A 14,865-nucleotide genomic window follows, 5' to 3' on the forward strand; every position below is an offset into this window, starting at 1 on the left:
GGAATTACTATGTTTGAAGTCTTGTAACAATAAATGAGAATTTCATTTGACTTTAATGAATTTTCCCACAATTCTTCTACCTCTCACGAAATTATCAATGCCATATCACGAAATTACCAAGGTTATCACGAAATAACCAACCTTTCAGCTTAAGTTGTAAAAGTGGTTTTTGGCACATATTCAAGAACGTATCCAATCTTTTATGTCTCCAGATTTGTACAGCAAGTTATCGTCTTTTAGATCAAAAAATCGGAATAAGGATATATTTACACATTTGCATTTTAAATTAGTTTTCATGAAATTATCACGAAATTACCAATGTTTACCCTATAAGGGTACAGTACATCACTTATTATTCATAGATTTCAAAAAGGCATATGACTCGGTTAAGAGAGAAGTTTTATATAACATTCTTATTGAATTTGGTATTCCCAAGAAGCTACTTCGATTAATTAAAATGTGTCTCAGTGTAACTTACAGCAGAGCCCATATAGGTCAGTTTCTATTAGATGCTTTTCCAATTCACTGCGGGCTAAAGCAAATAGATGCACTATCATCTTTACTTTTTAATTTCGCTCTAGAATATACCATTAGGAAAGTTCAGGATAACAGAGAGGGTTTGTAATTGAACGGGTTACATCAGCTTCTTGTCTATGCGGATGACGTGAATATGTTAAGAGAAAATTCACAAACGATTAGGGAAAACACGAAAATTCTACTTGAAGCAGTAAAGCGATAGGTTTGGAAGTAAATCCCGAAAAGACGAAGTATATGATTATGCCTCGTGACCAGAATATTGTACGAAATGAAAATATAAAAATTGGAGATTTATCCTTCGAAGAGGTGGAAAAATTCAAATATTTTGGAGCAACAGTAACAAATATATGTGACACTCGGGAGGAAATTAAACACAGAATAAATATGGAAAATGACTGTTATTATTCGGTTGAGAAGCTTTTGTGATCTAGTCTGCTGTCAAAAAATCTGAAAGTTAGAATTTATAAAACAGTTACATTACCGGTTGTTCTGTATGGTTGTAAAATTTGGACTCTCACTTTGAGAGAGGAACAGAGATTAAAGGTGTTTGAGAATAAGGTGCTTAGGAAAATATTTGGGGCTAAGAGGGATGAAGTTACAGGAGAATGGAGAAAGTTACACAACACAGAACTGCACGCATTGTATTCTTCACCTGACATAATTAGGAACATTAAATCCAGACGTTTGAGATGGACAGGGCATGTAGCACGTATGGGTGAATTCAGAAATGCATATAGAGTGTTAGTTGGGAGACCGGAGGGAATAAGACCTTTGGGGAGGCCAAGACGTAGGTGGGAAGATAATATTAAAATGGATTTGAGGGAGGTAGGATATGACGGTAGGGACTGGATTAATCTTGCTCAGGATATAGACCAATGGCGGACTTATGTGAGGGCTGCAATGAATCTCCGGGTTCCTTAAAAGCCATTTGTAAGTAAGTAAGTCTAAAAGCACGGTGCATCTTATGCGTCGATACTAACTTTATGAATGGGTGAAACCTTCATGCGATTCTGTGAAAACTGAGATAACCTGTCGGTTAACGCACTGTTATTAAAGAGTGTTTTGTATATATTTTTTTTAGGAGAACATGGAGGTATATAGTGTTGATGTAGTGAGTGCAAGTTATGAACTAGAGTGCATGATTATCGCAAGACATGGAACTTATTCAGACGGACAGTTTATTAAGAACTGCATTTTAACAGCAGCAAAGAACCTTCGAAGTTAGAGACCATAAGCTTGTCGCTATACTAGTTTCCACCTTATGAAACGACTAAACAGGAAATGACATCATGTTGCTGTCAGTAGAGACTCGGTTGCCTCGTAGATAATTTCTCCGTCTTATATTTTTCGCTTCATTTTCAAGTTTAAGCACTCAGGACGTTCTATGTTTCTTTTAATCACAGTGTTAGTAAAACTTTACACTGACTATAACAGCGGAATGATGCAGCACACGAAAGCAACTACATATAACACACGTGTACTGGCGCCATAAGTTTGGCAACATTGTCCTGGCGAACAAGAGAATATCCCACCGCGCTCGGTTGGCATTATATTGCCAGTTTGTTCCTATACTTTAAAAAAAAAAAAAGGGACATGACAGGAGCGTTGCGATCGGAAAAACAACTGAATGTCACATAGCGTGGTCGGCCTGTTGCTATGATAACAACGGTTGAGTTGCCAAACTTACAGTTCCCACGTGGCGAGTGCTTAACCCTTTCTTACCTATAAATACCATATGGCAATAATTAACTTTATAGCATTTATATACGTGTGTGTTACATATGAAGGTAAATTTTGCTGGATAACTTCTATTTCAATACATTTTCATCAATATAATTTTGTTTCAAATGTTGCCACTTCCGTAACTTGGTCACTGAATTGGTCCTAATACAGCTATTTGTTTCAACATGGATTGCTTGTAAATTGAATTTGGGTTAGAAAGGGTTAATAGCTCTCTTGGCCACATTTATTGTGCACACAATGTTAGAATTGGTTCGTTTCGTCTTTGATTCTCTGTCGATTTTTGTATTGTTTTCTTACCTTCGCGTCAATTGTCAATGAATGTTTTAACGTCAGCCATCTTAACGACTACTGCTAGCTTCCATCAGCTGGCAGCGTAGTAGTCCATATTGGCAACATGGCACTGTAGTTCCAAGCTCGGCCGCTTAACTGTCATGTCCCATCTTTCAAAAAAACAAGTATAGCAGACGAATTTTTTCTATTGTAAACGCCAGTGAAAAGTTACGTTCTCACTCAATGTGACAACGCTGTACAAGCTACCCCTCTAGCCCGCACTCACCGTTCGCCTATAGAACTACTTCCTGTTTCGTCGCTTTAAAACATGGAAACTAATATAAATACTGTAGCTAATCGTGTACAAGAAATTTTCCTGGTCTTACATTCGTACAAGGCAATGTGATCGGTCACAGAACACTGAATGCAGGTACGATTGAATTGTCGTCTGCTTTAAGACATCTGCCCCGAGTCTGGTACCGAGCTCTGTATGGGCTTCAGGTGGCATTGAGCTTGACATCACTGTTGTAGATCATATACAGAGTGTTTCCGAGGTGGTGTTACAAACTTTCAGGGACGATGGCAAAGGGCACATGTATCAATTTGAGATAAGGAACCCTGGTCCGGAAATGACCGAGTCGAAAGTTACAAGCAAAAATAGTTGTGTGGAAATGAAATAATTTTATTCCTCTGTACACCTTATTTATGTGTATTTATCTGTACAGCTTACACATACTGTATTCATCTGACGTTGTTTACGTTGTCTACTTACAGTATTCCGTTCAGTGCGCTGTCTGAGGGGTGGGGACAGGGAACTACACTAAAGCAGTGCAGATGGCGTAATGTGTAACGGGCATGGTCGGTCCTGATATGCACGGCAGTGTCCAGTCGATCAGTCCTAATGAAATGGAGGAATACACGAGAGCGGAATAAGCAGACCTGATTTTCGAATACGGATGAGCCAATGGGAACAGTAGACAAGCTCACAGATTGTATCGGGGCAAGTACCCACGTAGGAGATCCGGCCCTTATCATTTTTCCACGACTGTTCCAGAGGTTAAGGGAAGGAGGGCACGTGATGCGAAATACCATCCCATTGTGGAATCCTGGGAAATGAGAATGCGGATGCTTTAGCAAAGAGGGCAGCACTGCTACTTACAGACCTGTTACTAAATCTACGCATTACTTTGTGAAAATATTTATTAAATCTACATACTTAGACTTCAACAAACAAAATTTAATAACACAATCCCAAGGGAAAAAATGGAACTCTCTGCATCAAAATCCACAGTTAATTCCCGATTTACCACGAAAATCGTCTGTAGCTGCATTTAGATTGGCAACAGGCCATGATTGTTTGGCCAAACACTTGCATAGAATTGGAATATATCAGTCCCCTAACTGTCCATTGTGCAACTCAAACCAAGAAATGGATTCGGAACACCTCAAAATCTGTGCTTCAGTGGCTGGTCATGATAATATCTTTGAAAAATATTGGAATGCAAGAGGTCAAATGACTTCATTGTCAAATGCCTGGCATTAGAAAACAACAACAACAACAACAACAACAACAACGTTTCCATTTCCACACAACTATTTTTGCTTATAATTTTCGACTCAGTCATTTCCGGACCATGGTTCCTTATCTCAAATTGATACATGTACCCTTCGCCATCATCTCTGAAACTTTGTAACACCACCTCGGAAACACCCTGTATAATATTATAGGCTAGATGTAAATGTGTTTCATTTGAGCCAATGGATGATTGAGCGTGCAAATTGCAGTGAAGTGTCCGTGTAATTCAATTTGCATACCTCATCGACGCTGCGGTGGAAGACGGCCGACACGCGCAGGCGCGTCATCTGCTCCTGGCCGACGGTCTGCAGCCGTTTCCAAGAGTGCCAGAGGTTCTGCGACAGTTGCGCGTTGCCTTCTGTGGGCAGCTTGCATGATTGCCGCAGTGCCAGCGCCGCGCTCAGAAGTCCGCAGCCGTACTCGTACGTTCCCTGCGTCAAGACAATATGTTTATTTGTAAGAACTCTTATTATCTTCTAACAGATTTTTCCGTGCTATATAGGATCTATCGAAAATTATTTCCTTAAAATGGCAAAGCTTCATTTCTCACACGAGTTTATTAAACCTTGTCGGACCGTAAAGAAAACAACTATCGCAATGTCCTTATTTTATATGTTGTACCAGTGTTCGAAAAAAGTTAGTTATTTAGGCATACAAAGTGTGACTTACTACTTACTTACTTACTGGCTTTTAAGGAACCCGGAGGTTCATTGCCGCCCTCACATAAGCTCGCCATTGGTCCCTATCCTGAGCAAGATTAATCCATTCTCTATCATCATTTCCCACCTCCCTCAAATCCATTTTAATATTATCTTCCCATCTACGTCTCGGCCTCCCCAAAGGTCTTTTTTCCTCCGGTCTCCCAACTAACACTCTATATGCATTTCTGGATTCGCCCATACGTGCTACATGCCCTGCCCATCTCAAACGTCTGGATTTAATGTTCCTAATTATGTCAGGTGAAGAATACAATGCGTGCAGTTCTGTGTTGTGTAACTTTCTCCATTCTCCTGTAACTTCATCCCTCTTAGCCCCAAATATTTTCCTAAGCACCTTATTCTCAAACACCCTTAACCTGTGTTCCTCTCTCAAAGTGAGAGTCCAAGTTTCACAACCATACAGAACAACCGGTAATATAACTGTTTTATAAATTCTAACTTTCAGATTTTTCGACAGCAGACTGGATGATAAAAGTTTCTCAACCGAATAATAACAGGCATTTCCCATATTTATTCTGTGTTTAATTTCCTCCCGAGTATCATTTATATTTGTTACTGTTGCTCCAAGATATTTCAACTTCTCCACCTCTTCAAAAGATAAATTTCCAATTTTTATATTTCCATTTCGTACAATATTCTGGTCACGAGACATAATCATATACTTTGTATTTTCGGGATTTACTCCCAAACCTATCTCTTTACTTGCTTCCAGTAAAATTTCCCTGTTTTCCCTAATCGTTTGTGGATTTTCTCCTAACATATTCACGTCATCCGCATAGACAAGCAGCTGATGTAACCCGTTCAATTCCAAACCCTCTCTGTTATCCTGACTTTCCTAATGGCATACTCTAGAGCAAAGATAAAAAGTAAAGGTGACAGCGCATCTCCTTGCTTTAGCCCGCAGTGAATTGGAAACGCATCAGACGGAGCGTGACAACAAACTTAATTGTGGAATCCTGGGAAACGATAATGCGGATGCATTAGCAAAGAAGGGCAGCACTGCTACTTACAGACCTGTTACTAAATCTACGTATTACTCTGTGAAAAGATTTATTAAATCTACTTACTTAGACTTCAACAAACAAAATTTGATAACACAATCCCAAGGGAAAAAATGGAACTCTCTGCATCATAATCCACAGTTAATTCCCGATTTACCACGAAAATCGTCTGTAGCTGCATTTAGATTGGCAACAGGCCATGATTGTTTGGCCAAACACCTGCATAGAATTGGAATATATCAGTCCCCTAACTGCCCATTGTGCAACTCAAACCAAGAAATGGATTCGGAACACCTCCAAATCTGTGCTTCAGTGGCTGACCATGATAATATCTTTGAAAAATATTGGAGTGCAAGAGGTCAAATGACTTTATTGTCAAACGCCTGGCATTAGAAAACAACAACAACAACTTAATTTTTTTAATGGCACCCTATTTTAAGATTTACATATTTCGAAATTCTTCAGTTTTCAATCCGAGGCTTTTGTGTGGGTAAGTGAAGTCTAGAATACCAAGAAGAAAAGATTCTTATTTAATAGGGAGGTGGGGATACCAAAGCTCTGAGCAGTTACCTTAGCGGTCTCTTGGAAGGACTGATGTTCCTCCTTTTGTGACTGTATCTCGTACACGTTACAGCCCACGTGGACATGCGCCTTCAGCATCACCTGCACCAAACAGCCATGTAAGACAAACGTACGCCTATTACCAAGAATATATATCTGTAGTGCTCGCGAAAATTAGCACAAGTCAAAAATGTTAATTTTACAGGAGGAGGAAAAAAACAGTCTTCACACTGGTTTATGTCGATTTGACTTTCTTCTGTAATGGGAGAAACACTTATGTCTCGTTTCCTAAACCAGCAGATGTTCCGTAGGTTGTCAAGGCAGCAACAAGGCACCACTTATGAGGCAACTAGGCCAGGAGATAATGGAGTAGGTTAGCCATTTCCTTTCCCCCTCCATTGCCTACATCGCCGATTAGCTACATATTACACTAATCAGACTTCAGATGATACAAACAATTGTTCTTCCTCTGATACATATCGTCAAGTGAGATGTACTGTCTGATAATAGATGTATAGTAGTGACTCAAAAAACCGCACCGACCCTTGTAGCTATTTCAGAGCCTTGTTCACTCCAGAGCACGATAGACTGGTAACTAAGACTTTCGTGGTTCGAATCCTTCCTGGGAAGGAAACTTTTTTTTTGTTCCTTATTCAAATTTATTCCCAATACTTTTCGATTGCTGGTAAAATTCATTTTCTGGGAATAATAAGGTAATTAAGTAGTAAAATATCGCTGCAATCGAAAAGTATTGGGAATAAATTTGAATAAGGAACAAAAAAAAATTTCCTTCCCAGGTAGGATTCGAACGGCGAAAGTCTTAGTTACCAGTCTATCGTGCTCTGAGTGAACAAGGCTCTGAAATCAGCTGCAAGGGTCAGTCCGATTTTTTTTGCCACTACTGTACATATCAGCCAGAACCTCAATCAGAGGTGCTTACTATACAGAACCAATATAATTTCTGTAGTGCTCGGGAAAAGTGGCACAAGTCAAAAATGTTAATTTTACAGGAGAAGGAAAAAAACTGTCTTCACACTGGTTTACGTCGATTTGATTTTCTTCTGATGAATTATTGTAATGGGAGAAATACTTATGCCTCTTTTCCCAAGCGAGCAAATGATTGTCAATAAATTAATAAAAAATGTTTGTGGAAACTGACTTATGCCACTTTCCATAAGCATTGCAGATTTAATAACACAAAGAAGTTGATACATTCAAATGAAACAGTTTATATTAAGTAGGAAAAATAGCGATGGGAAGAATAATTAAAATTAGGAAACGAACAGTAAAAAAGAGATAAACAAGCAAAATACACATAAACAAAGAACGAAGGAAAAAATATGGAAGAGAAAGATACAAATAAAGCAGAAATTAACAACGCCAAATGGTTGAAGGATGGAAGAGGAAGAAAGAAAGACAGAAAGAAAGAAAGAAAGAAAAGGAAGAAAGAAAAAAAAAAGTTGGAAACAGGAAAAAATACAAAAGGAGGAGAAAAGAATAGACAAGAGAAAAGAGTAAGAAATTAAGAAAGAGGGAAATGTCGAGAAATACAAAACGGAAGGGAAGAAAAAGCAGAAGTGACAGGAAATGAATACAGAATAAACGCACAAGAATTAGAAAGAAACTGAAGAATGTTGTGTGAGGACTCTTGAATGAAAGACACGAATGCGACGGACCTGGAACAAGTCGTCGAGCCACTGCACGGCCTGTGCGGCGTCGGTCTCGTAGGCACGCACGTGCGACACCTGCGCCAAGGTCAGCTTGTGCAGCTCCACGCTGTCGCAGAAGATGTTCTTGCGGGCCGCGATGGCGTCCAGGATCTCCAGCACGTTCACGATGTCGCTCTCGTAGTTCACCTCCACGTCCCGGCCCAGCGCGTCCTTCACGGGCATCGACAAGATGTCCGCCAGCTTCTCGCCCTCCTTCAGCACCTCCCGGCCCAAGAGTTCTGTAACAAAGAGTGTTAATGAATGACGAATATACTCGTACTTCTTCGGAAATTAAAATAATCAGGCTTAAAAAAACAGAAAACAACGGATGTTAATAAATGAAAAATACTTTTTCCGCAATCCCGATGATCATGATTTGAAATACACAAACAACGTATGTTAATAAATAACAAATACTTCTTCAGCAATTCAGATAATCATGATTTGAAATGCACAAAAAAAAAGAATGTTAATAAATGACAAATACTTCTTCAGCAATTCAGATAATCATGATTTGAAATACACAAAAAAAAAAAGAATGTTAATAAATGACAAATACTTCTTCAGCAATTCAGATAATCATGATTTGAAATACACAAAACAACGAATGTTAATAAATGACAAATACTTCTTCAGCAATTCCGATAATCATGATTTGAAATACACAAAACAACGAATGTTAATAAATGACAAATACTTCTTCAGCAATTCAGATAATCATGATTTGAAATACACAAAACAACGAATGTTAATAAATGACAAATACTTCTTCAGCAATTCAGATAATCATGATTTGAAATACACAAAACAACGAATGTTAATAAATGACAAATACTTCTTCAGCAATTCCGATAATCATGATTTGAAATACACAAAACAACGAATGTTAATAAATGACAAATATTTTTTCAGCAATACAGATAATCATGATTTGAAATACATAAAAAACAAATGTTAATAAATGACAAATACTTCTTCAGCAATTCAGATAATCAGGATTAGAAATACACAAAACAACGAATGTTAATAAATGACAAATACGTCTTCAGCAATTCAGATAATCATGATTTGAAATACACAAAAAAACAAATGTTAATAAATGACAAGTACTTCTTCAGCAATTCAGATAATCATGATTTGAAATACACAAAAAAAAAGAATGTTAATAAATGACAAATACTAATGACAAATACTTCTTCAGCAATTCAGATAATCAGGATTTGAAATACACAAAACAACGAATGTTAATAAATGACAAATACTTCTTCAGCCATTCAGATAATCCTGATTTGAAATAAAAAAAAAACAAATGTTAATAAATGACAAATACTTCTTCAGCAATTCAGATAATCATGATTTGAAATACACAAAAAAAAGAATGTTAATAAATGACAAATACTAATGACAAATACTTCTTCAGCAATTCAGATAATCAGGATTTGAAATACACAAAAAAAAAGAATGTTAATAAATGACAAATACTAATGACAAATACTTCTTCAGCAATTCAGATAATCATGATTTGAAATACACAAAAAAAAGAATGTTAATAAATGACAAATACTAATGACAAATACTTCTTCAGCAATTCAGATAATCATGATTTGAAATACACAAAAAAAAGAATGTTAATAAATGACAAATACTAATGACAAATACTTCTTCAGCAATTCAGATAATCAGGATTTGAAATACACAAAACAACGAACGTTAATAAATAACAAATAGTTCTTCAGCAATTCAGATAATCAGGCTTTAATATACACAAAACAATGGATGTTAATAAGTGACAAATACTTCTTCGGCAACTAAAATAAACACGCTTTGAAATACATAAAACAATTGATGTTAATAAATGACAAATACTTTTTCGGCAATTAAAATAAACACGCTTTAAAATACACGAAACAATTGATGTTAATAAATGACAAATACGTTTTTGGCATTTAACATAAATACGCTCTAAAATACACTAAACAACGGATGTTAATGAATGACAAATACTTCTTCGGCAATAATGAATGACCAATACTTCTTCGACAATAAAATAAACATGCATTGAAATACACAAAACAACGGATGTTAATGAATGACGAATACTTTTTCGACAATTAAAATAAACACGCTTTAAAATACACAAAACAACGGAAGTTAATATGACAAATACTTCTTCGGCAATTAAAATAAATACGCTCTAAAATACACAAAACAAAGGATGTTAATTAATGAGAAATACTTCTTCGGCAATTAAAATAAATACGCTCTAAAATACATAAAACAAAGGATGTTAATGAATGACAAATATTCTTCGGCAATTAAAATAAACATGCTTTAAAATACACAAAAAAGGATGTTAATAAATGACAAATACTTCTTCAGCAAAAAGTAAAATTAATTACTGTACAAACTTTGTATTTTTCTTGTATTTCCAATAAAGTTGCATAAAAATGCATATTCTGTTCAATCTACCAATACCTAAGTTTAGGCATAGAAGCTTACTTTATGTTTTGGTGGCGATCGGAGTGTAACTCTTTTTTTTCTATAATCATTATAGAGAAACGGTTATTCGAACTTATCTACTAGTTTTATTAGTATCTATTCCTAGTTCAAATTAATGCAGTTATATCCCTTTCACTCTGTACTTTATGCTATCTTTCTAGAGGGCTAGATATACTTAATTAAAACAAATTCATCCGTCTTTAAGATATAGAATTTTGTCTGAAGAAGTTTCCGATTGAAAGCATAATTTTGTAGTCAACAAATGGCACTCTGACACAGGAACTACAGTATATAACGTACCTATGTTGATCTGACTCTCCTGCAACTCCACCAGCATTGTATCAGCTGATTCCAGGTCCTCCACGTTGTCGCATTTCAGTAGAGACTCGAAAACTTCGTTCGTTCGGTCGAAATACTGGCAACACAGCAACATCATTATCGGTAAGATAAGAAAATCATATTAACAAGAAAATCTTGACAAAGAACATGAATTAAAATGAGTTACTAACACTATCGTACATCGTACATAAATACGAGTAATATACATACCTAACTCACTCAGAGGTCAAAAGTTGTCGAAAAATATTGAGATGTAATTTAATTGACGTTATTCAGTAATCAGCCTTAACTGATGAACTGTTCTTCCAGCTCACTGAACTTTGACAGGTAAGATTATGCTCCACAGTGCCCCCTTGACAAAGTGAAATTTAAGATTTAAGAACGAGTCAGGCGGAAATGGGAAACCATTCTGTATTAGGGTGGTCTGATGTCGCTAATGGGACGCCCGACTATTTTTAGCGCGATGGACTGTGAAAGCCAAAATCCTGTCTCTACTAACAACATTATTAGTGAAGAAACAACCTCGCGTCAGTCATAAACTTCATGGAATTGGTTGGCTGTCAGTTTAGCAACATTCATTGCTTTGCCAACAATTTATCTGCTGTGAAATTGCCTATATTTTTTGCCTCCTATTATAATAAAATATATTATGACTTTAATTAGACACTTCGTAACCTTAGTAACAATTAAAATCAATATAATCTTTTCATTATCATTGGCTCAAGTGTGGATTCAACATTTTACAAAATTGAAAAACGAAGTAATGAACGCATTGAACTAAATAAGTTATGCGCAAATTTTTAGTGGGTTATTTTACGACGCTGTATCAACATCTCATGTTATTTAGCGTCTGAATGAAATGAAGGTGATAATGCCGGTGAATTGAGTCCGGGGTCCAGCTCCGATAGTTAACCAGTATTTGTTCATATTGGGTTGAGGGAAAACCCCGCGAAGAACCTCAACCAGGTAACTTGCCCCGACCGGGATTCGAACCTCCGCTACCTGGTTCCACGAGTAAATTCATGACATAGCAATAATGATAGAAAGTGTTTAAGTATATGAAGAAACGTTCCACCTCTTAGTTTCCCTTTATTGGCCAACCCTCATGTACTGTGTCACAGATGTGTGACAGTGGCACAATGTCCAAAACACTACGTACAGCGGTGCACTCATTATAGTCACTAAATGGCCGAGATCCGACGGAATGAGTGCCGTCTTAAATCACTAAGTGATTATATACGCATATCATATTATTTTAATTATTTCCGTGCAGGAACTTAAACTGAGAGGATTCAATCCGGCATCGGAACTGGAATCCGGTGTGGCTTAGTGGATAAAGCGTCAGCATGTAGAGCTAAAAACCCGGGTTCGAGTCTCGGTACCGGAGAGAATTTTTCTCCACTCCATCCATCCATCTATTCTTGGCTTTTGTAAATGATCTGCCAGTTAATATCTTATCTAGGGTTCGCTTATTCGCGGATGATTGTATGTTATACAGGGAAATAAAAAGTCATGAAGATACTACTCTTCTCCAGAATGACCTCAATAGAATAAATGATTGGGCAATAGCCAACAAAATGAAAATAAATTCTCTAAAGAGCAAAGCCATCAGCTTTACAAGGAAAAGAAATAAAATAGTCGCATCGTATACGTTAGGGGGTGAAACCATTCCGGAAGTTAACAAATGTAAATACCTCGGAATAACATTTAGCAGCGATCTCGGCTGGGGGGAACACGTTACAGACACAGCGGGAAAAGCATGGAGAGCGTTACACTTTGTGATGAGGGTACTAAGAAAAGGTTCTGATAAATCCAAAGAGATTGCATATAAATCACTAGTACGTCCAGTAATGGAATATGGTGCTGCATGTTGGGATCCTTACAGATTAGAACATATTAAGACACTAGAAAAGATTCAAAAACGGGCTCTTAAGTGTTGTCGGAAAAATTCACCATTAAAATGGGACACACTCACGGACAGGAGAACGCGAATTCGATTATGCGCACTGTTCAAAACATACAGAGGTGAGCCTGCCTGGAAAGAAATAAAAAATAGGTTGCAGCCGCCAAATTACTCTTCAAGGAACGACCACTCATATAAATTGAGGGAAAGAAGGCAGAGGACGGACACTGGAAAGTTTTCTTTTCTCAATCGTACTATCAGGGACTGAAATGCTTTACCTGCAGACTTACTAAAGGCTTTACCAACAACCAAAAATGTATTTAAAAATAGGCTTAAGGACCTTACTAATAGACGGTAATTATACACAGTACTTAAAGGGTGTAAATGTTATGTTGTTATTGAAGTGTTGTATCAGTGAAGAATTATGTTGTGTCAGTGAAGTGTGTTGTATCAGTGAAGAAGTATGTCGTGTCAGTGAAGTGTGCTGTGTAAGTGAAACGTGTTCCTGTCAGTGAAGCTGTATAGGTTATAGTGGCAGTGCAAAGTATTTGAACAGTGAAATGTTTTTGAAGTGTTAGTGAAATCAGGATAGAATCAGTGAAATGTGTCGTAGTTCCAGTGCAGTGAGTGAGTTGACAGCGAAATGAGTGTAATATTGAAAGGTACTTGTGCAGATATGAACATATACTCGTGGGTTTTAGTTCGATCTTAGTTTTAAGATACAAATTAGAATATTTCAAATGTTATTTTAAGTGATCGTTTCATTTAATTTAGTGTATTCCTTGTTGTTGTTGTTATTATTATTATTATTATTATTATTATTATTATTATTAGTATTAATTATTAGTATTATCATTAATTGTATTTTTAATTAATAAGTTTATTATTGTCATTATTGAGTGTAATTAGTTACCACTGCCACCGGGTATATACCCATTGCAGTGTGAATAAATACATACACATCCTTCACCTTCTCCTCTGTTGTGAGAACCTAATTGCAGAAATCAACACAACACTGAAATCACAATATGTCAAACTATCATATAAAATAAATAGTTGGTTGCTGGGGAAACATGGACAGCAGATGAGCGATAATTTTAACCTCTTCCCTTACTGTATATTTTACCAGTTTTGTGAAAAAAAAGTGTCATATTTTTTTTTTTTTATTTTTGTAAAGAGGTCATTTAATATTGCAGAATCAGTGTACATCACTAATTTTCTTACACACCTAAAAATCACTATGAAATAGACATAATTATACACAGTATTTAAAGGGTGTAATTGATATTTTGTTATTGAAGTGTTCTATCAGTGAAGAATTATGTTGTGTCAGTGAAGTGTGTTGTGTCAGTGAAGTGTGTTGTGTCAGTGAAACGTGTTTCTGTCAGTGAAGCTTTATAATTTATAGTGGCAGTGCAAAGTATTTGAACAGTGAAATGTTTTTGAAGTGTTAGTGAAATCAGGATAGAATCAGTGAAATGTGTGTATGTGTGTGTATCTAATGCTCTGGATTTAACAATGAAGTCATCATCCTTCTTGCTTCCCAGTATTTTGATGGAAGGTCCACAAATGTCCTAAGAGTTTCACAATAATTAGCCAGGTGCTCCATCTCCATGTCCTCTTCTCTGGTGCACAGTAATCAGTGAAATGTGTCGTAGTTCCAGTGCAGTAAGTGAGTTGACAGCGAAATGAGTGTAGTGTTGAAAGGTATTTGTGCAGATATGAACATATCATACTCGTGGGTTTTAGTTCGAACATAGGTTTAAGGTAGAAATTAGATTTACTTTAAATGTTATTTTAACCGATCGTGCTTCATTTAATTTAGGATGTTCCCTGTTGTTGTTGTTATTATTATTATTAATTATTGTTAGTATTAATTATTAGTATTATTATTAATTGTATTTTTTATTAATTGTGTTTATTATTGTCTTTATTGAGTGTAATTAGTTACCACTGCCACCGGGTATATACCCATTGCAGTGTGAATAAATACATACATACATACATT

The 14,865-nt window shown here is 36.4% G+C and overlaps 1 protein-coding gene across 13 annotated transcripts in view; it reads right to left on the reverse strand.

Annotated features, from left to right (window-relative positions):
- The window catches only part of sls (sallimus), a 959,631-nt gene that overhangs the window by 873,090 nt on the left and 71,676 nt on the right, over positions 1-14,865 (reverse strand). For all 13 annotated transcript variants that reach the window (XM_069830434.1, XM_069830438.1, XM_069830435.1 and 10 more), the window contains exons 8-11: positions 10,916-11,030; positions 8,084-8,355; positions 6,417-6,509; positions 4,366-4,557 (exon numbers count right to left, since the gene is read on the reverse strand). In XM_069830434.1, the coding sequence (XP_069686535.1) occupies positions 4,366-4,557; positions 6,417-6,509; positions 8,084-8,355; positions 10,916-11,030 (672 nt within the window). The remainder of the gene's footprint in view (positions 1-4,365; positions 4,558-6,416; positions 6,510-8,083; positions 8,356-10,915; positions 11,031-14,865) is intronic.

Source organism: Periplaneta americana, chromosome 7, assembly GCF_040183065.1.
Source record: "Periplaneta americana isolate PAMFEO1 chromosome 7, P.americana_PAMFEO1_priV1, whole genome shotgun sequence".
NCBI classification, from domain to species: Eukaryota; Metazoa; Arthropoda; class Insecta; order Blattodea; family Blattidae; genus Periplaneta; species Periplaneta americana.